Here is a 22,839-nt window from a genome sequence, read left to right as displayed (position 1 = left end):
CACAGACCTGTTTGCTCGATAAGCAAATTGAAGTGTATCTAGAAAGGGTCCAGTGATGTCCTTTAGGTGGGCCAGCACCAGTCTCTCAAATTATTTCATGACCACAGACATCGGGGCGACAGGTCTATAGTCATTAAGTCCTGTGATTTTTGGTTTGTTTGGGACAGGAATGATAATTGAGCATTTGAAGCAGCATGGGACTTCACACTGCTCCAGTGATCTATTGAATATCAGTGTGAAGATGAGGGGGCAGCTGGTTAGCACAGGATCTAAGACACGTGGGTAAAACACTATCTGGGCCCTGTGTTTTCCTTGTCTTTTGTTGTCGGAAGACCCTGTACATTTCCTCTTCACAGATCTTAAGTGCTGTTTGAGTAGCAGGAGGGGGGTTGGAGGAGGTGTTGATGTTTGTGTGAAGTAAAGGTCAGAGCGGGTGTGGGGTATGAGAGTTTACAGTAGAACACATTCAGGCCATCGGTCAGTTGTTGGTCCACCACAGGGTTGGGGACAGGAGTCCTGTAATTCATAATTTGTTTCATGCCACTCCACACTGATGCAGCGTTGTTAGGTGAAAACGTGTAATTCAGCTTCTTAGAGTATCTTCTTACTATTGTAATGTAATGTATGCTACTGTTCATGTGTTACATTATTGTATTGTATCATATTATTTTACAATCAAGTGTCAATCAAGGTATCATGGCAAACAACAATGCTACCTACAAAACTGAATAGGACTCTGACTCTGAGTATATTATACACATTACATTTTAATATTAAAATGTACATCAACATGAGTTCATAATCTTAAAACATTAATTAACAAAATAAGGTGTATTTAAATATTTAAGTTGCTTATATTGTTTTTCCCCCTAATTTGGGTAATTGTCCCTCAAAATATTTGTTCTATCAGAGATTATTTTGCAGAGATGGATCTCATACACGATCTGTTAACGACACAAGCAGCTCTCAGACGCGATCCATTAATGTCAAAGGCAGCTCTCGGATGCGAGCTATTAATGCCACAGGCAGCTCCCAGACACGATCCATTAATGCCACAGGCAGCTCCCAGACACGATCCATTAATGCCACAGGCAGCTCCCAGACGTGATCCATTAATGCCACAGGCAGCTCTCAGACGCGATCCATTAATGCCACAGGCAGCTCTCAGACGTGATCCATTAATGTCAAAGGCAGCTCTCAGACATGAACCATTAATGTCACAGGCAGCTCTCAGACGCGATCCATTAATGTCAAAGGCAGCTCTCGGATGCGATCTGGTAATGCCACAGGCAACTCTCAGACGCGATCCGTTCATGCCACAAGCAGCTCTCACATGCGATCCATTAATGCAACTGGCAGCTCTCAGACGCGATCCATTAATGCCACAGGCAGCTCTCAGAAACGATCCGTTAACGCCACAGGCAGCTCTCACATGCGATCCGTTAATGCCACAGGCAGCTCTCAGACACGATCCGTTAATGCCACAGGCAGCTCTAACATGCGATCTGTTAACGACACTGGCAGCTTTCACATGCGATCCGTTAATGCCACAGGCAGCTCTCAGACACGATCCATTAATGCCACAGGCTGCTCTCAGACACGATCCGTTACTGCCACAGGCAGCTCTCAGACACGATCCGTTAATGCCACAGGCAGCTCTCAGACACGATCCGTTAATGCCACAGGCAGCTCTCAGACACGATCCGTTAATGCCACAGGCAGCTCTCAGACACGATCCGTTAACGCCACAGGCAGCTCTCACATGCGTTCCGTTAATGCCACAGGCAGCTCTCAGACACGATCCATTAATGCCACAGGCAGCTCTCAGACACGATCCATTAATGCCACAGGCAGCTCTCAGACATGATCCATTAATGCCACAGGCAGCTCTCAGACACGATCCGTTAATGTCAAAGGCAGCTCTCAGACGTGAACCATTAATGTCACAGGGAGCTCTCAGACACGATCCATTAATGCCACAGGCAGCTCTCAGACACGATCCATTAATGCCACAGGCAGCTCTCAGACATGATCCATTAATGCCACAGGCAGCTCTCAGACACGATCCGTTAATGTCAAAGGCAGCTCTCAGACGTGAACCATTAATGTCACAGGCAGCTCTCAGACACGATCCATTAATGCCACAGGCAGCTCTCAGACGCGAACCATTAATGTCAAAGGCAGCTCTCAGACGTGAACCTTATTATCAAAAGCAGAAGGCTTTACTCTGTTTGTTTATCCCTCTTTATTATTATATGTAAAATATTCTAACTGCAAAGATATTAATGTTCTACTCTTTTATTTGGAAAAACAAATCCCAAAGATTAAAAAAAAAAAAAAAGGGTACTAACTAATAAGAAAGCTGAAAGGGGTCTGGAGATGCTCTTTTTTGAGGATGTAAATAAGACTTTTAAGATCAAATGGCTTAAAAGATGTCTGATCACCCCAATTTCCCTTTGGGACCACATCCCACATAGCATATTTAATCAATTAGGTGTCATACATTTCTGTTAACATGTGACTATAATATTTCCAAAATCCCTCTCAAATTATCAAAATTTCACAATCTTCTCGCTTGGAAATACTCTCACATTTTCTCTCCTCACACCTCCTTCATTTGGAACAATTCTAATCTAACTCAAATAAATCTTTATTTTTAAGAAATTGGTTTAAGTGAGACATTAATCATATTATAAAATTGTTTGACAATTATGGGAATCTTTTAACTTATTTTTAAACTCAGTTTACCTGTACATTTTAAGGAGTTTAATTTAGTCATAAATTAATATTTGCTATAGCTTTCCAACAGTGACAAAACCAAAATTATTATTAGATGGTGATGAACTGAGAAAAAACAAAATAACATTTCTCCTAGGGGAAAATATTTTTGGAGTTCTATAATTGATAATATTAGCTGGAAGGATGTTTGGATATTCCCCTTTAAATATTGTATTAATAATAAAGTAAAAGAAGTACACTTCAAAATTTTACATAGGCTACCATCTACCCTGTTAAATCTTTAATCTCCAAATATACTGATATTGATGATTTATGTTGCTTTTGCAAAAGTGAGGAAGAGTTGTTGACTCATTTGTTTTTTGATTGTAAAGTTGTCAACAGATTTTTGGATTGAACTGGCAGAATTTATCTTTAAGTTAGTGAATATTGACTACTATTTTACATTAAAGGATGTTATTTTGTTCTATGAAAACAAAAGTAACAAAGACTTATAATACATTGTTAACCTTATTATTTTAATGGCAAAATTGTATATACATAAGCAAAAATATATAAATTCATCCCCTATGATTAAGGTGTTTTCTTTTGAATTTGACTGCTATAGGTCTTCATTAAGAATGTTAAAAAACAAAAAGTTAACGTCACAGGTAGCTCTCACACGCGATCTGTCAACGCAAAACGCAAGTTTCAATCACGCAAGACATTGTCAAAAGGATACTAAACCAGATGAAATTATACCTCTGCTCTTCCTACTTATTTTTTCCACATTCAAATGTATATAACTAGTGAGAGGTTAAGTGGTCAAATGAGTGAAGGTGGCAGAGTGTTAGTCAGAGCTGCCTGCGGCTGTGGCGTCCCGTTTTCAGTCGATGTCTGACTCATTTATTTATTTTTCCAACTGCGTAATTTGACTTTATAAGTGTGTGCAATGGTTGGTGCAGCTACATGAACGACTTCTCAACAGTCCAATCGCAGACTAGTTATAATTCCACGCGCTAGCCAATCCCGAAGCAAGAGGCGGGATTTATAAGAAAACGGGGGTCGTTCACATCGAACACGTCTTGCTTCCGTCTGCGCTGTTTAAATTGTTTTTCTATGTAAATATGCACCAGAAGGACGCGCTGAAACGCCACATTCTCTAGACGCCTATTCAGGTTAAGAAAACGCGTCTCGAGACACGTTCAGTTCCATTCGCTGCTATCCGTCAAGGACAATTTGGGCGTGAACAACCCCTGAGTAAAACGATTCCGCTCTCGAAACTTGTAGTAGTCCTCACAAAGAGAGCGGCTCATCATCTGGAGTTGAGCAGATCGCAGTTCGCCGGGCTCCGCGTCCCTCACTCGGCTGAGACCATGAAGAGAAGGCTTCAAAAGAAATACGTCATCTTAATTTTAGGATATTCCGTTGCGCTGCTTTTGGTTCCCTATGTATTAGACTACCGAAGCAAATCCTCTCACATTAAAGATGGATTTCAACAACAAAAGTGTCCCGACCTTGAGAGCACCATCGCCCTGTGGAGCAGCTCCAGAGACAGGACGAGCAACTCAACGGAGATGGACGACTATGGCAACAGGAGTCACTCCAGAACACACATATACCTGCATGCAACCTGGAGGACAGGCTCTTCCTTTTTGGGGGAATTATTTAATCAGCACCCTGACGTGTTTTATTTATACGAGCCCATGTGGAATATGTGGCAGGCTCTCTATCCAGGAGACGCTGGCAGTTTACAAGGGGCGGTTCGAGATATGATGAACTCACTGTTCAGATGCGATTTCTCCGTGTTAAAACTCTACGCGGGCTCCGCCAACATAAGCACCTCGCTTATTTTCGGCTGGAAAATGAACAAGGTCATTTGCTCCGAGCCTCTGTGCAAAGCGTATAAAAAGCACGAAATCGGGTTGGTTCAAGGCGAGCTGTGCGGTAAATGCCAACCCGTGGATCTTAAAGAGTTGGAACGAGAGTGTAAAAAGTACCCGGTGATGGTCATCAAAGACGTGCGGGTTCTAGATTTGGGTGTTTTGGTTCCCCTCATGCGCGATCCCGCGATAAACCTGCAGATCGTACAGTTGTTTCGCGATCCGAGGGCTGTGCATAATTCTCGGCTCAAGTCCAAACTGGCTTTGGTGAAGGAGAGCATCCAGGTGCTGAGGAGCAAGAAACAGAACGATAAATACAAGCGTCTTCTGGTGCCTAGCAACAGGGTGAATCGAGCCGAGAACTACGTCTCGAGCGCAATGGAGTTAATATGCGATAACTGGCTCAGCGACATGCTCCTGGTCTCGAACGCGCCGCCGTGGGTCAGGAGAAACTACTTGCAGGTCAAATATGAAGATCTGGTCCTGAGACCTGTGGATGAGCTCCAGATACTCTATCGATTCTCCAACCTCACCCTCTCTCCAGCCTTGGAGAAGTTTGTGGTGAACATGACCCATGGACAGGGCTATTCTTCAGATAAGCCTTTCCTCATATCATCCAGGGACGCGAAAGAAGCCATATTCGCCTGGAGGGAAAGGCTGAATGTGGAGCAGGTGAACCAGGTTGAAGCTTACTGCAGTGAGGTCATGAGACAGCTGGGTTATCAGAAGAGGAACACGGACAAGACCTAAATACATCAAAGCATGTCTGTCTGGTAGGTGTTTTTTGTATTTATATAAAGTTCAACAAGATTTGTCAAAAAAGGTTTGTACCAAAACCTAGTGAGCTGCATGCCTAGACAGTATTTCTCAGGTCGTCACACTTTACATAAGTGTCCATGTTAAAGTGTTTTTACATAAGTACTGAATAATACCAATCAACTTTATGGACTTAATGTGTAATTTTGCGGAGGTGATTTGAACTAACTGGTAATATATACCACCGTACTGAATGATAACCACATTCACATACCATGGTATTTACATTGTACTCCAAAGAATGCCATGGTATTTTCATGGTGAGATATATATATATCAAAAATTGTAGATGCCATGGTCCAAATCACTGCGATCACATTTTGTCCCCAGAATTGTAAAAAAAAGTGTTGCCTATTTAAATTTTCTTTCTTTTTTCTTTGGATATGAACCATGGGAATACCATGTGAATATGGTGATCATTCAGTACAAAGGCACATTAGATTTATATGGTTTTACCATATTCTTTTGGACATGGTACCATGGTAATACCAAGTGTTGTGGACATTAACCATGATTATCATGGCATTTTTAAAAGTATATTTGAGTACCATGTAAATACACACTGATCTCATGGTGAAATCGGAAACAGTAGGTTGACTTTTCTTTATATAAATTCGGTCTTTGCTTACTGAAACTCAAAACACTGCCCCCAGTGGCCAAAGCGGTAAGTGTTGTTGGGTGTATGGACACTAGTGAGCTCTATTTTCCTTGTGAGAGGGGCACCAAAGGCGAATTGTGAAGCAATCTTTTTTTAATCTGTACAGGTGTAATACAGAGTAGAGCAATGAATATTTTATAAACTGTACCCCACAACCCAAATCCCAAACCTAACTATTAGTGGTGTAAAAATATAATGTCAGAGGGGAAAATGCAACCTCAGAATCGAGCTCGCCAATGCGAATGCATTACTTCCTGGATTCAACGTGGTATCCGATCCCAGGATGCCCACGCTGTTGACTCAACGCTCTTCCAGTCCCACCACAAGGTAAGGTAAGCATGCTTGAGGTGATGAAAAATGTCTGCTGGGAGATGGTGGTTGTCATTGTGTCGGCTTATTGTGGCCGATCCTACTTACCTGAAACTTTCAGAAACAACATACCGACTTCCCATGTGTAAATGCTGGTAAATACCTTGATGTGTGAATATGGTAATCTTTCAGTACAATGGTATATATTCAGGTTTCATGACCATGTTTTTGGACGTACACCATGATACCATCACCATGTTATAATATGAAGTAACTTGGGAGTACACTATGTGAATATGGCAATCATTCAGTGCAATGGTATATCTTAAAGTTTCATGGTATTACCATCACCGTACCATGGTACTGTCATTGTTCTTTTTTGTGAAGGAAACTGGCAAACAGCTTTCAGTATTGATATTGTTGTTAAATATATTTACATGTAATACATTTAGCAAGGGCACTGCAAAGGGTTACTACTTACTAAATCAGGTTTAACAGAAATGGTCAAAATAAATGTGACATCCATCATATGGGGTGCGAATGGTTTCAGCAGATCACTGTTGAAAGTTATTAAGTTACATTTATATAGCAGAACTATACATTCATGGTCCCATCAGTTATATGAGTACAGTGCATGTCAGAGACTGTTTATGCAATACTTTAACAAGTCTAGTTGTAAAAAAATATAAATAGATTATACTGCCAGTGTGCTGTTAAACAGCATATCTGAACTCCATGTACTTATACAAAGCTGAATTACTGACAGCTAACAAGGCCTACGTCACACTATATGGTGTCTATTCTGGTCTATATTGAGCGCTGTCATATAAAGAGACCCAGCTATGATTTTATAACGCTCATCTGCGTTGAGTTTGTGTACACCAAAAATATGTCCACATAATTGCTTTGTACTGAAGGTGTTTTTACATTCATTTTAAATAGTTATCTTTTGCTTTTTATGTTTTTTAGTGCTGTTATAATGCACAAGTAGAGATGCTGAAGTTACTTTAAGTGTGCCATTTAGAATTTCTACAAATAAATGTTTTTCAGAGAACGGTGAATAAAGCAGGAGTTACAGCACCGGGGCTGGTATGACCTAACACAGACCTTTTACATGGGGTTGGAGCAGGCTGAAATAGGGACGTCTTTGTGTTAGATGGAGGGACCAGGCCTGTCACCAGCTCAATCTGTGAGGGCTCTAGAGGGTTTGCTGTGACTTAACTTAGACTTGTTGGCACCAGAGTGATGCTGCTGACCAGTACAGTCCTCTAACTGTCTAACAGTGCCAGATAAGACAAACCTTTATGATCGAACATTCACCTCAAACTTATTAAAGAATTTATAGCCTATTTATTTTTATATTGCTTTGACTGAAGAATGTAACTTTTAATTCTGGGAAAATTAGCAAAAAAGCAAAGTAAACTGCAAAACGATCTAAATATTTAGTGCTATGAATATTCACTGGGGTGAACGAATAGGAAATATACACCTCCATTACTCTAGGTGGCGTAGAGCAGCTTTCAGCTGGTCTGCCACCTTTAATAATCCTCAGAGAAGAACAAAATAGCCAAACACTACTAAAGAGTTTGGAAACCTAAAAACTGTTTTCAAATTGATTTATGTTGTCTATAGGAAAGCATTGTTTCTATTTAAGTCTCGTTTGCATTGAATATATTTTATGATTATCTTTTGGCATAGGTAGGCCCTTAAAAGCTCAGTGTGTAATTTCTGCACCACTTAAGGCACCAAACGGAATTGCAATCTTTGTTTCAGCTGCCCGATATAGAAATAATGGTTCAACCAATGGTTCAAATTTGTGGCAGGACTACCCGTTTGTCAGAAAATTGAAAGACAGTTGGAGTGTTTGTAAAACCTGTTTGGAAACAATAATTATTTTTGCAATTCTGTTTGGTGCCTCTATCGACACAATTTACACACGGCCCCTTTAAAAGGAATGTTCTGAGTTCAATACAAGTTAAGCTCAATCGACAGCATTTGTGGCATGATGTTGAATAGCACACAAAAAAAATGTACTTGTCCTTTATTTAAAAAAAAGAAATGCGATTACAGAAAGGGACTTTACAGTGGAAGTGAATGAGGCCAGTCCATAAACATCAAAATATACACCGTTTCAAATGGATAGCCACAAGCTCTAAACATAATCTGTTACTATGATTTCAGTGTGATAAAATCAATAACTAAAATATTCTGTGTAAAGTTTTTCCAATATTACAACTTTTTGTCATGACGTCAGGAAACCCAGTAATCTGTTAAATCTCTCCAAAATTATTTTAACGTGATAATGTTTAAGTCTTTGTTTATGTGGCAATACTTTTGAAACGGTGTTTTTTCTATACATTTATGGACTGGCCCCACTCACTTCCATTGCAAGTGCATTGTAACCACAATTGTTGCTTCTTCTTTTTTAAGAGGGACAATTCAAAATGATTTTATGTGTTAATCAACATTGTTCCACAAATGCTGTCGATTGAGGTTAAGATTTGAACACGGAACATTACTTCAAGACTAAAATGTCAGCTTCTGTGTTTTCAGTAAACATAGCAACTTCAACTCAGTCTGGCAATGAAATCATAACAAAAACAAAGCTTAAAATCAAACGGTTTATGTCATTGTGTTTTTTTTCTTCTTGGGTCCAGGAGCCTGATTTACAGTAAGTAGAAGAGGATAGAGGGAGAGCCTGACATGAATATACAGCCAGCGGTGTTGAAACACTGACAGAGCCGAGGAACGACACCAAAAGATCTCCCTCACACTGGCATCATGGGACACGGAGTGGAGAACACAAGGGTCTGATCTCAAGACCTCAAATTATACTGACAAAATTCCTAAGAGACAGATACTAACAATAATAGGGTGGAAACATAGATGGAAACAGATCATGGATAACCTACAAAAGGCTCAGTCCCGGCTGTGTACTGACAGCCAGATTTCACCAGCAATAATCCCTGCCCCAATCCCCAGCAGCCCCTAATCAGCCACAGGAGACAGACGCTTGGGTCTTTGTGTTTGAGGGCACATGTGCTTTTGCACATTCGCAATGCCTGAAGGGGCAAAATAAAAGTGCCAATTTGAACTTTCCAGTTCCATTTCTTGGAGTACCATTGAGTTCTCAGAATGTTGGAAGGATTCCACGAAAACAAAAACATTTCTAGACATACCTGTATTCCTCAGCAATATGTGAAAAGAGGATTATCCATCATGAACAACCCAATATCTGTGTCACCGCCCATGAAACTAATGCAGACTTTACACTACAGTTATCTGTAGTGTAAAGCACAAAGTGCTATTTGGTGAACTGAAGATCAAGAGAGGTAAAAGAAAGAGTTTTCCCAAAGGAAGTGCAAACACCTGTAGCCTCTTTCCAATAAAACCCCCAAAGGAGGTGTGAATTTTCCCAGTTCCCTCTGGAGATCATCAATTCATTCTTTTTGTATTCAGGTTTCTTGAGTCTGCCACTGTTAGTCTTCACAGACTAACGTGTTCATTTACACGAATTCAAACAGGCCATGAAAAGAATAGGATTACAATTTGAATACTTAATATGGGCAGAACCTCTAGTCTATACTTAAAACACAATCCGAAACAGATGTTAAATGGAAATGCTCCTTGTCAGAAATGTTGACAGTATTATCATTTGTTTGTCCAAGTTATTTTGTCAACTAGTCTTTTTGCAATCCGCTGCATCTTTAATACAACACTTGTACTGTGATGGAATTAACAAATGAACCCTTGAATGAAAAATTATGTTATTTATAAATAAGACTTTAAGTAAATAAATTTTTTTAGTAAACACTGTTTTCTTGTTTTTTAATGACATACAAAAAAAAAAACATCAAATAGCTTTGCATATTGCTACAATTGACCACTTTGATACATTGGCAAATGTTTTTTTTTTATAAATGTACAATTTGTCGAACTACAATGCATACCACAGTTTTTGTCAGGCTGAGTGCCTCTTATGTAACAGTGATGATAATAATAATAATAATGAGGACTCCAAGGGAAAAATACAGCATTTTGGTAATTCAATACCTCGCAGACATGAAAAATGGCAGCTTGATTACAGATTTTTTTGGTTATATGGCAGACACTGACATGCAGAATAGCAAGTGAAAAAAAATAATGCTACAGAGAGTTTTACATAGCCTGAATATACATATTCCACCATTGTATGGTGAGGAAAAGCTATCGGACATGTGGGAGTCATAAACTTTAAGGGAAGATTGACTCCATACAGACCAGGTTAATTCAATCTTTTGCTACAGGTAGATAAACAGAATAGTTCATGCAAAAATGTAAAATAAATGTACTCACCCTCATTTTGCTCCAAACCATATCACTCTCTTTTTTACTGTGGAACACAAAAGAAGATGATAGGCAGCATGTTAGTCTCAGTCACCATTTCCTTTTATTGCATCTTTTTGCCATACAATGAAAGTGCATGGTGAATGAGACGGTCATTCTGCCTAACATTTCGTTCAGTGTTCTTATGGGTTTAGAACAACATGAGGGTGAGTAAATGAGAGAAATGTCATTTTCTGGATGACCCTTCCCTGCGATTGCCACAATTTCAATACATCAGGTCATCTGCTAGCAGAAACTCCATAGTGCAAACCTCCATTTTCATTTCCGCTTGGAAACAAAATGGGAAACAAATATTCTGAGGTGGGAAACATGATTCTTTTAAAGTTATCTGATGATGTGTTGCTTCACTAAACAGCCCTGTTAAAAGCGAACGGCAGCCACGAGCAGACTGTAATATTATCTGTTTTCACAGAGAGTGCGCAAGGGTAGTTTATTGTGAATTTGGATATATCAGAATGTAGGATCACTTTTCAAACTTTTACAAGTACAGATATGAAGTAAAGGTAGTCATTAACTTGAAAAAAAACACTCGTACTTTAGACTTGCATTCATTATTCACAAGATAATTCTTCTCTAGACGCATTGGGAATATAATTCGCATAGAATGGTAGGAGTGCACGTTCGTGGTAAATGGAATGGAGCCATCCATTTACTGTTATGACTGAGAAACGGCCCAATGCTTTCCATCAATCTCATGCAATGGATTCCAGTTTCCACAATTGTATAGTCATCGGCTGCCATTTAATGGCAACTCCTACGTAATGCAAAGATCTGCCTTCGTGAACATTTTATACATTGTGTGGGGATGTGAAGGGAAGACCACAAACATTTGATGCAGACATGGGGTTTGACAATTGCAAAATTCCACATCAATTCTTGTGGATGCGAAGGTAAGCTAATAGAATAAGTAACACTCCTTCCAAATGCAATACATGCATGTAAGGACTGCAGCTCAACTGTTGCTAAAGTGCATGGGTCATACACTCAGTTTGTATCCTGCAGTAAATAAAACTCACACAGCTGTCTAGATCTACAGATTCACATTTACAACGACTGGCCAGGAGCCAATAACTCCAATTTGATGTCAGCATTGCAGCTGCTCTTCAACCTGACCTGTCAAAGAAAGAGGCGCTCGCACAGCTGAAATGTTGCAAGAGAAATGTTTAACTGAAACTCACTAGATTGGAGTTTTAGTATGCATTCATGAGATGAGGGGTGCATTCATGTCGAACAATGTTGCTTTTGTGTTTGTGGGCTTTCATGTCTGGCCTAGTTTGTTACAGATACCATCAGCCATTCACTCATTTGCCTGATGGGAAAGATGATCATTTAAATGCAAATATTTGAGAAAGGTCTGATGTAGTACTGGCATGCCGGTTCAATATTTATACATCCGAAGAGTGACTTTCCCTAAAAAAAACAGCTTTGTGTGTATTTGTCAGTCATATTTCCAGCTTCTTGCATGTTTTCAATTCTGAAGCAGCATTAGCAACACAAACAAAGACTGACCAAAGTGTAGCAGAGAAACATACTGCGACCGTTCGGTTTCAATCCATTACCATAAATCAATATCAATAGGTCAATATTTGACAGCACTTAGGCCATTTAATGCCCAAAGCTGTTCAATATTCGGTCTGAACAGGAAAGCCATTTCTTTCCTGTAGGTCACATTATATCAGTCAATGCTTAAAAGTCTCAAGTCCTTCTGTCGGGAGATCAGACTGCCCTGGCATCTCGAGCGTCACCTCGAGAAAACAGATAAGAAAAAAAACTCTTCATCCAAGAGCTTGAACCCCTCCTTCTCTCCATCTTCGTTCATTCACATTTTATGGCCCCTGCATGAGATCTTTGGAGGGGTCCAGGGTGGTCAGATGGGGTTATGTGCAAGAAGAGTGGAGGTATGGAACACATGGAGGTGTGGTTTATAATTTGAGGTCTTTGATGAGTCGTGTGTGAAGGGGCGGAGTCAAGCATGGTCCTCGATGGGGAAAACGAGACGCGTACCACGGCTCAAGAGCTCATGTTCCCGTGTGTCCAGTTCTCTCTCCAGAGCATCCTCTGACGTGCTGTCTCTCCATTTGCCATTAATGCCCCAGTTTCCTGCTGATCCCTCGGGGCCGGAAGAAGATGAGGCACCGTTGGCCGTGATGGCCGTGTCGCCATACGTGAGCGTCAGGTCACCTTCGTTCAGGATGAGGTCGGAGTCATTGTCTCGCAGCGGCTCGTGGTTCTGCAGAGCACAGTGACAAGTTGGACATGAAGGGAGGAGGGCGGGATGCTTCACACACACACACACACACACACACACACACACACACACACACACACACACACACACACACTGTTCAGTCTCAACACAAAGGTTTATGAGGGACACTGTGGAGTCACAAGACGACAGGGTAAAAAGTGAAGCTACGCTTAGATGTTCTTACACAAGAGAAAATGCATCCACACACACACACACACACACAATTAACTGTGCAAAATAAGCAACAACGGTAAAACGACAAATTCAAAACTCTCCATTCACATATGAAGCATATGTAAAATTATGTTGCAACACACAAACCTCTCACAGTTTAAATGAATAGTTTACTCAAATACAAAAAAAAAAAATATTTAAAGACTCATTGATGTCATTCCGAAATCATTTGCTGTTAAACTTTTACTGGAACAAAGGAGGAACACTTTTTGAAGAATCTTTAAGGGGTGGTAACACTAGACTTGAGCATGCCAATTATTTCTGATACAGCAATGGACAGGCTATTTTATCATACAGGAGGCCTACTAAATAAACCACAAATAGCTAATAATATTACATCCAAAATGTTAAATTATACCATCTACTCACTTTCCTGTTACACTAAAAACATGCAGCTTTAAAACATTAATTCTTTGTATTGAGCCAAGAGGTCAGTGTGTGACATTTAGATATTCTATAGAGAGCAACAGTCGGGTTCTGGATAACTTAATTTCATCACTCCCATTTAAAGACAGACCTACCCTGAACTCCGAGGATGTTCTTTGATGGGATATGCTTCTGTTTGCGTTAATTCAACTTTGTTTAAATAGCATGTTTGATAGCAGAATAGCTGGTCAACAACTACATTATCCATGGTACAGCAGATAACGGTTCACCAATTGGAGAACTGTGGCCAACAAAGCCTGCAAAATTTGCGTGGGAGTGACCACCTACTCCCATGATGCACTGCGAGTGAAGAAATCAAGTCGGTGTCCCTTTATCCTTAAACTACACATCTAATTGTACCATTTTGCAATAAACTTAAAATATAGTGGTTTTATAATCAACAACCTATAATCAAAATTCAAAATTTATTTTTTATTCAAATACATCATTTGCAATGCATCATGGGATTGTTATTTTCTAATAATTCTTTGCCTCAAAACAAAGTTTGTGATGTTGCGATTCACCACAGAGCTGGTTGGTTTGGATCATGGTTTTAAGGAGGATTTTATGACGAGACAGAATGGGGGAAAAAAATTGAAAGTGGGTGGGGCCTGTGAGTCAGTCTCCCATCATGAGAGTTTAACAGTGTATCAAGTTCTTTCTTTATAATTTTACTCATCTTTTCAGCATTTATTTGGGGTTTGCTGTTTTTTTTAATTCCTTCCTTTACAGAGTGGACGTTACCATTAGGGTAGCGCACACCTAAAGTGGAAGCATCCATTTGAACAATTTTAATGTGTCTCAGAATAGCATTCTGAGGTGCTTTTCTTCTCACCACAATTGTACAGAGCGGTTATCTGAGATACTGTTGACTGCCAATTCAAATCAGTCTGGCCATTTCCCACAGAACTGCCACTCACAATCATCCATGCAATGAACTAAATCAGCCAATCGTGTGGCAGCAGTAACGTGCATAAAATCAGTATACATGGGTCAGGAGCTTCAGTTTGTTCGCATCAACCATCAGAATGGAAAAAAAATTTGATCTCAGTGATTTGGACTGTGGCATAATTGTTGGTGCCAGATGGATTGGTTATATTTTGCTCTTAAACTATTTTTATTTACACATTTTGCGCCTCTACAAAATAAAACAATTATTGGTACACCTTTCCTGCTTGCTGGTGTGTTTCTCCTTGCTACTGCCTTGGTCCCTATCAGAGTCAATATCAGAGAACTTCGTAAGGTTTATCTATCATAAGGTTTTAGAAGACTCAGAATTTAGCACCCAGGTTATTTGGACTACTTTTATGGAGCTTCTTTTTGTCCTTTTTAGAGCTTGACAGACATGGTGACAATGAACTGTTGTTGTATAGGAAGAGCTGTGCAAAGATTCCTCAAAAAGTTCTCCTTTTGTGTTCCAAATGTAAAAATAGAATGCAGATTTGGAACATCATGAGGGTGAGTAAAAAATGACAGAATTTTCATCTTTAGGTGACCGATTAACTTTTAAGGTTTGGCATTCACAGATCGCTGGGTGTAGTGGTATTGCATACTGTATAGTCACTGGATGCTGTTGGAATAAATGGGGGGTTGTCAGTGAAGCAAAATGACACCAGACCGCAGCAGGGATTACACTGTGTGCCAACAGATCAAACAAACTAAACTCTGTTACATAACCGTGAGCTTCACATATAGCTGCTGTTAAATCCTTTGAGAAGGATCTGAATAATGCCTGTTCCATGTTAAATCGCAGAGGGGTGTGATTTTGTCTGTGAAGTAAAAAACTGGACTGGGGCTTAAAGGAAATTCCGTGTTCAATACAAGCTCAGCTCAATCGAAACCATTGTAGCATAAAATCACTTACATTAATTCATTTGTTAAAATGTGTGTATTATTTGAGCTGTAAAGTTATTTAAATAGTTGTTTTTAATAGTCTTTTTGGTGTTTACAGCATTATATCATCATAGCAACAATTTTGTGGTTACATCTTGTGGCTACTTATGAAACAGTGTCAATAAGTTATATAATTTTAGTTATACAGGAACAGAAACTTATACTTTTAGTTCATCACAACAGACTTTTAGACTGGAAATTTCAGTGACAAATTGCTGTTTCACACTTCTAACAAAATAAAAAAGGGCTTAACTTTATATCAGTCTGAAAAACAAACAAACAGCAAAATTAAAAACTGGTGAATATGGAAACTAAACTTGTTTTTAACCTATTAGAGGCTTGTGGTGGAATGAGTGGAGGAACAGCGCAGAACAACGACTTGACAAAGACTTGTCTCTTGCATTTTCAATGGAATAAAAGATGTACGTAGCAGCTTTTACGAGGGCTAGGGATGGAAACAATCGAGAGAGGGAGGAACAATATATATACCGCGACACACACAGTGGGGCATTTCAAAAGACTGACCCAGTTCAAGAGGATGAACATGACACAAACATCATGACTCATGTCCTGAGGTAGTAATGATCTTTATTATTGGTCTGAAAACAGATAACGAATGCTCTACTGGCATTCACATGGTTTTGCTGCACTTATGAGTGGAATAACCATGTTAGGTGGGAGGGAGGTGGGTGATCAAGCAGCCCTGCAGGACATTTAGCTCATTGTGACCCAACAACACACTGAAGGACTGTATAAGGCATTTGTGAGCTCAGCCAAGCAGGCCTAGCTACAGTAGGAGCATTGTGATGAATATGGGAATTAGCAAGATTGAATGGGGCATTGACCGCTGTGAATAGCAGTGTTCTCCATGCTTGAGATTTTGGAACGGAATGCCTCTTGGGCTCAGGAGTATCAGAGTGCTATTAATGAAAGGATCTTTTGAGACCAGGCGCATACTGAGTGTATCTTCCTTTGCTCTGTGTCCAGTCTAAAAGCCCCAGTGCTTTTGTGCATCTGCCTTTCTCTCTTCCCCTTTTCAAACAGGGCTTTATAGAGCCACAATAACATTACAAAGCAAGCTATGAAAACCAAAGCAGTTGAGGAACTCAGAAAGGGCTACTACCTACAGAGACTGGATGCAAAGTGCAGAAAGACCGATACATCAGCCAGGCTGAAGTGTTTTGAGATGATCAGTATTAGTCAATATATTTGCCTGGTTGGCCAATTAAAGCAATAGATGTAATAATGTCATGCACACAAAAATTTCAATTCTGATACCATTTACTCAACCTCATGTCATTATAAACCATTGTGAGTGAATTGTGACGAACCAGATCAATCAATTCTTTGAAAAGTTCGGACAGAAAAGAAGAATTTGTTCATGAATTGGACATTGATACTACTCATGAAGGCAGCAAGGAAGATTGTGCAGATTGACGGTCAATAATTTAATTTTGCTCTATTTTTTTTTACCAAATTAATTGTGTGACTTCAGAAGACTTGGAATATAGCACACAAGTCAGATGCACCATTATGTTATACTTATTATGGTGCTTCTGCATCCTTTTTGAAGCTTAAAAGCCCCATTTCTCATTCATTGTAGTTTCATGGAAAAGACAGACCAGTACATTTGCCAAAAATGTGTTCAACGGAAGTCTTGAGGATGAGTAAATGGCAATAAAATGTTCATATTTGGGTGAAACTATTCCTCTAATAGGAGTGTTTGCAACCTTATGTTAGTTCCTAAAATCTGCCGATAGCCTTGACAATGGGTAATGCATACTGTCCATTTTCATTTTTATTTTAATAATTAATTTAATTGTGAGCACTATGTAAAATCTGTTTAATAAACATTCTATTTCAACTAATTTGTGTGCATATTATTTTCCAATTGCACTATAAAAATGAATGGTCAACCACTAGAATAAAGACCGAAATCTGACAGAAAGGGGGAAGGTGATTATTACAAATTCAAAGCTGAACTTTGATACTTAAATAGATTTATTGACAATTGAGTGTATTAATGTGTGCCCTTACCTCATAGGCCTGGGGGCTGGTCAAACAGCGAGCCAGCGGACCACAGCAGGCAGGCAGGGTGGAAGTAAGAGGAGGGCCGCTGTGTGTCAGAATAGGTTTCAGGTAACTGTGCTCAGGTTAAGGAGAAAAGAGAGGGTTTCTACTAATAATGATGTAATTAGCTCAAGTGTCAATGCCAGACAACAACTGTTGAACCAGGAACTTACACATCTGTATTGCTATATGATAATTCTAAATTCAATGACATATAGTATATAGTTAAAGGGATAGTTCACCCAAAAATGAAAATTCTCTAATCATTTACTCACCCTCATGCCATCCCAGATATGTATGACATTCTTCTGTAGAACACAAGTTATGATTTTTAGAAGAATATATCAGCTCGTTAGGTCCATACCATGCAAGTGAAGGGTACCAAAAATATTTTGTTCCAAAAAGCACATAAAAAAGGTAGAATAAAAGTAATCCATAACTTCAGAAGTGATATGATAAGTGTGGGAGAGAAACAGATCAATATACAAGTAATTTCTTTCTAGAAATTCTTCACCCTGCCCAGTAGGGGGTGATATGCACGAAGAATGTGAAATCACCAAAAACACAAGAAGAATGTGAAAGTAAAAATGGAGTTTGACTGACCAGGGAGGAGAATCAGTAGTAAAAAAAGAACTTTAATATGTAAATGTTTCTCACCACCATCCATCATAGGGCTTCTGAAGATTGGAGTCATATGGATTACTTTTATGCTGACTAATGTGATTTTTGAAGCTTTAAAATGTTGGCATCCATTCGCTTGCATTGTATGGACCAAAAGAGCTGTGAAATCCTTCTAAAATCTTTATTTGTGTTCTGCTGAAGAAAGAAATTCATACACTGGGATGGCATGAGTGTGAGTAAATGACAATTTAAATTTTTGGGTGAACTATTCCTTTAAGGTTTCTTATATCAGACTAGAATCTTCTGACACAAATCCTTGACATTAACACAAATGCACAAGACTACGTCCTCTTCATACACTGGCAGCTTATGAAGGTAATCACACTAACTAATGATTGTGATTGATGATTGTGATTAAACAAAAGTATTGGCAGTGACATAAATTTTGTGTTTCCCAAAGATTTCTGCTTCAGTTGTTGTGGTGTTGATTCACATTGTTTCTAGATTATTGTGCAGAGTGATCAGATGCTTTTTAAATAATTGCAAAAAGCCAAATTTCAGTTTTTTGGCACTGGCTCAAAATGATCAGCTAACATAATTTCACTAATCATATCAGCAGCATCTGGGAAAGTGTGAACGAGTACTAGTCAGGTGAAAATCACTCGATCGTTCTGATTGGATTATAAGAGCAGACTGATTGCTATAAAATGAGGGAAGAAGTGCTTCCAATCATGGTGTTCTTGTTAATAATGGTTACCTCTAAAGAAAGAGGTGTAGCCATCATGGATTTGCATCAAAATGGCCTCACATGCAAGGAAATTGCTGCAAAGAATATTGCTCCTGATGCCAGGACCGTCTCCTCCTGTGGAGTCAGCTATGGAATCGTGTCACCACCAATGCAGAGCTTGCTCAATATTGGAAGCAGGTTGGTGTGAGTGCATCTGGACACACAGTGAGGCAAAGACGTTTGCACAATGGCCTGGTGTCAAGAAGGGCAGCAAAGAAGCCACTTCTCTCCAAGAAAAACATCAAGGACAGACTGAAATTCTGCAGGAAGTACAAGGATTGGACAGCAGAAGACTGGTGCAGTTATTTTCTCTGATGAAGCCTCCTTCAGACTGTTTGAGACATCTGGAAAATAGATAGCCCGGAGAAGATGAACGCTACCATGAGTCCTGTGTCGTGCCAACAAGTGAAGCATCCTGAGACCATCCATGTGTGGGGTTCCTTTTCAACCAAGGGAGTGGGCTCTCTCACAATTCTGCCCAAAAACACTGCCATGAATAAAGAATGGTATCAAAACGTTCTGTAAGAGCAACTTCTCCCAATGATCCAGGAGCAATTTGGTGATGATCCGTGCATTTTCCAGCATCATGGAGCACTATGTCACAAGGCAAGAGTAATAATGAAGTGGCTCGGAGAGCATTACGTTGACATTTTGGATCCGTGGCCAGGCAACCCCCGGAGCTTAATCCCATAGAGAACCTGTGGTCAATCCTTAAGTGGCAAGTGGACAAGCAAAAGCCCACAAATTGTGATCAACTACGAGCACTAATAAGGCAAGAATGGATCGCCATCAGTCAGGATTTGGCCCAGAAGCTTATATTCAGCATGCCAGAGTGAATTGCAGAAGTTATGAAGAACAAGGGTCAACAATGTAAATATGGAGTCTTTGCATATATTGAATGTTTTTGCCAATACAAGCCTTTAAAACTTATGAAATGCTTATCATTGTTTTCCAGTATACCATAGAAAACATGTGAAAAAAATTATCTACAAATACTGAAGCAGCAAACTTTGCAAAAACACAACATTTATGTCACAACCAATCATTTTGACCATAGCTGTATACCTGGGGACAAAGAATTTAGCATTTTTCACAGTATTCTTATGTCATACACAAAGTTCTAGATGTAGCTTTATTGGGTGAACAAACCATTTAAAAATTTACATAATTCATACCAGCCGTAATCATTACTGACTGCATGACATGTTGCAACAAATGTTCAACCATGAACTGTGCAAAACAAACCAATGCAAATGATTTCACAAATTGCATTGCTTAAAGTGGCATTTTCCTAATTTACAGTGGCAGCAAATGTGTTGGCGAGAACATTTACGTTTGAGTCTGAGCCTCATGAACATTGAGTAAACAGATCATTATCCCCTTAAAACTCTTCACACAGAATCCAGCACACACATCCAAGAAAGACAGCGGGAGCACATTTGGCAGCAATACAAAAAACGGTCTTATTTTTGACAGAAGGGGATAAAAATGAAGAAATCGTAATAAAGTGCTAAAGACTTGAACCTAAGAACACCATGTGATGGATTTGGAAGGGAGGACCAGAGAACAGGATGCCCCCTACAGAGTAAAAGACAGGTTGCCAGGTATACATTCTGAAAATAAAATATCCCTGTAGGATGTCTAAAAGCATGGTCTGGTACCCAAAGAGTATGAACAACAGGCTGCTTGTCAATCCAATAGCACTAGCCTTTTGCAAAGCATACAAACTAGGGCTGGGACAAAAAATACGTCGACGCAAAATATGCGCGTCGATTCGTCGGACCCAAAACAAAGATGGCGTCGCCAGCGAGTAGTAGCAACACAAGTGGCTCCTCAGACAATCAGATGTGCAAGGTGGCATGCACTCGTTCCTCTAAAGTATGGGAATTCTTTAATTTAAAAGGAAACAATTCCGTGATATGTCGTCTTTGCAAAATGGAGATGGCCTTCCATTCTAGCACCACGGCAATGCACCAGCATCTGAAGAGGCGCCACCCGGGAGCAGCTGCAGATGACAGAGCACCGTAAGTTTTTTTCAACTCCCCACTTTGCACTCTATGTTGGAGTAGGCTATAATACGTTGTCGACACCTACATTTTCGCTTATAGCTATTAATAATGTGCTTATAGCTATGAATGTCGTGAAAAATACATAGAGGACACTGACAACGCGCTGACAGACAGGACCAAGCAGGTAACATTTAATAAAGTCTCAACTTTCAAATTTGGTCATTCAAAGAAAATTAAACCATAAATAGGCCTACTATTTTGTGGCTCTTTAATGTGTCGTGACAGATTGCCTCAGTTAAAGCTGCTCGTGAACCGATCATCTTTTCCTTGGTTAATTTATAGCATCAAATAGGCTAAACATGAATGTAGCCTACATCAGAAGGACTGTTGTTTTAACCACGGAAAGATGTCAGTACGGTAGCCTACAATCCATTATTCAAATTCAAATCCACCGACGTTAATCTTCTCTCTCTCCTGACTACTTTGTCGGACAAAAATGGCGTATTATGATTGATTGATCAGATCGCCAGTCAATCAAACTCCGGCAAATGTTTTCTTTTTAACATTTTATACACCCCCACCCCCGATGAAACCGGTATTACCGGTGTTATCACAAGTCGATTAATCGAAATCGAATCCGACTAAAAAAAAAAAAAAAAAAAAAGAATCGTTAGATTAATCGATGCATCGGAAAAAGTAAATCGCTAGATTAATCGTTTAAAAAATAATCGTTTATCCCAGCCCTAATACAAACACACCCCAAACATGACGCTGAAAAGGAACTGAATACCTGTTTTGACAACAAGGTTACACAACCCACTTAAACACACACAGAGCTCAAGCCGAGACCCTAATAAACGTCTGACACAAGCTTCGAGGACCTCTGAGTCACAACACGTGGGGATGGTAGCAACAGCTGTGCAGGAAGTGGATTGAGAAGAGTGTGGCAATGTATGTCTGTGGTACTTTTGCATTTGAGCATTATTTCCAGTAACCGAATGCTAAATAAAGCCCTTATCTCTGCTATTCTGTTCCTTCCACCACTTTAGACAGGCAGACTGAACATACTCCAGACAAAATAAATTGCAGCTGAGGAGGCCTACTGAGAGCTTAAGTATTACATTTTGCTTTTTGAAAGCTCTGTGTAAATGGACTGCAGTCATTTCATTTGACTTTCCATATAAAGAACAAACATAAATTATATTTCCACAGGCTTGTGTTGCAGTTCAAAATGAGCTGGGAAAAGTAGTTTTTTTGTAGTGGGCATCTACTCACCATCATGTCAAACCAGTATCACTTTCTTTTTTCTGCCTTACATCTCCTTTTGTGATCCACAAAAGACAGCAAGTCATACAGGTTTGGAACAACATAATGGTGAGTAATTTATTTAAATTTTTGGGTGAACTATTACTTTAATGTTCCAGAGGAACTCAATCACTGATCAAAAGAGCTATCGAGTGAAAGATTGGAATTATTCATCACTTCCTCAATCTCGCTCTGCATTTTTATTTATCCAGATCCCCTCAATCTCGCTCTGCATTTTTATTTATCCAGATCCCCTTCAGAGAGTCTTGTCAATATGTGTCTATCTCTTTGTTAATTTCCAATGGTGCAGGAGCAGAGGTCATGCTTTTTACTAGTTATTTGCGTGGTCCCAAAGTAAGGTCAATGGCTAGCTCACAGAAGAATAGACTGGAGAAGTGAGATGAGTGGAAAGCGAAAAGTAATGCTTGCCTGTGCTTGAGTTCTTAATGACAAAGCCACTGTGTGTGTTGTTTTGAAAA

At 39.6% G+C, this 22,839-nt stretch overlaps 2 protein-coding genes across 4 annotated transcripts in view; one reads left to right on the top strand and one right to left on the bottom strand.

Annotated features, from left to right (window-relative positions):
• Window positions 1-3,831: 3,831 nt before the first annotated feature.
• Window positions 3,832-10,156, top strand: LOC127653883 (carbohydrate sulfotransferase 7-like). 2 transcript variants are annotated; one of them, XR_007971874.1, is made up of 3 exons: window positions 3,832-5,371; window positions 7,432-7,470; window positions 9,039-10,156. XR_007971874.1 is itself a non-coding variant. In XM_052140698.1 (2 exons), exon 1 carries the CDS (start codon window positions 4,092-4,094, stop codon window positions 5,346-5,348), a length of 1,257 nt encoding a protein of 418 aa, XP_051996658.1. In that variant the 5' UTR covers window positions 3,832-4,091; the 3' UTR covers window positions 5,349-5,371; window positions 9,039-10,154. The 2 variants fall into 2 exon arrangements, 1 of the variants encoding a protein (XP_051996658.1); XM_052140698.1 differs by lacking the exon at window positions 7,432-7,470 and having other exon boundaries at window positions 9,039-10,154.
• A 28-nt stretch (window positions 10,157-10,184) lies between these two features.
• Window positions 10,185-22,839, bottom strand: part of LOC127653884 (sodium/hydrogen exchanger 7-like) — a 52,401-nt gene continuing 39,746 nt past the window's right edge. The window contains exons 16-17 of one of the 2 annotated variants that reach the window (XM_052140699.1): window positions 17,606-17,711; window positions 10,185-12,997 (exon numbers count right to left, since the gene is read on the bottom strand). In XM_052140699.1, coding sequence (XP_051996659.1) covers window positions 12,734-12,997; window positions 17,606-17,711 — 370 coding nt within the window. In that variant the 3' untranslated portion in view covers window positions 10,185-12,733. The remainder of the gene's footprint in view (window positions 12,998-17,605; window positions 17,712-22,839) is intronic. The other variant, XM_052140700.1, reaches the window with a different exon arrangement.

Source organism: Xyrauchen texanus, chromosome 13 (genome assembly GCF_025860055.1).
Source record: "Xyrauchen texanus isolate HMW12.3.18 chromosome 13, RBS_HiC_50CHRs, whole genome shotgun sequence".
In the NCBI taxonomy this organism is placed as follows: Eukaryota; Metazoa; Chordata; class Actinopteri; order Cypriniformes; family Catostomidae; genus Xyrauchen; species Xyrauchen texanus.
Note: the sequence above shows the minus strand (reverse complement) of the source record. Positions and strands in the feature narration are given on the sequence as shown.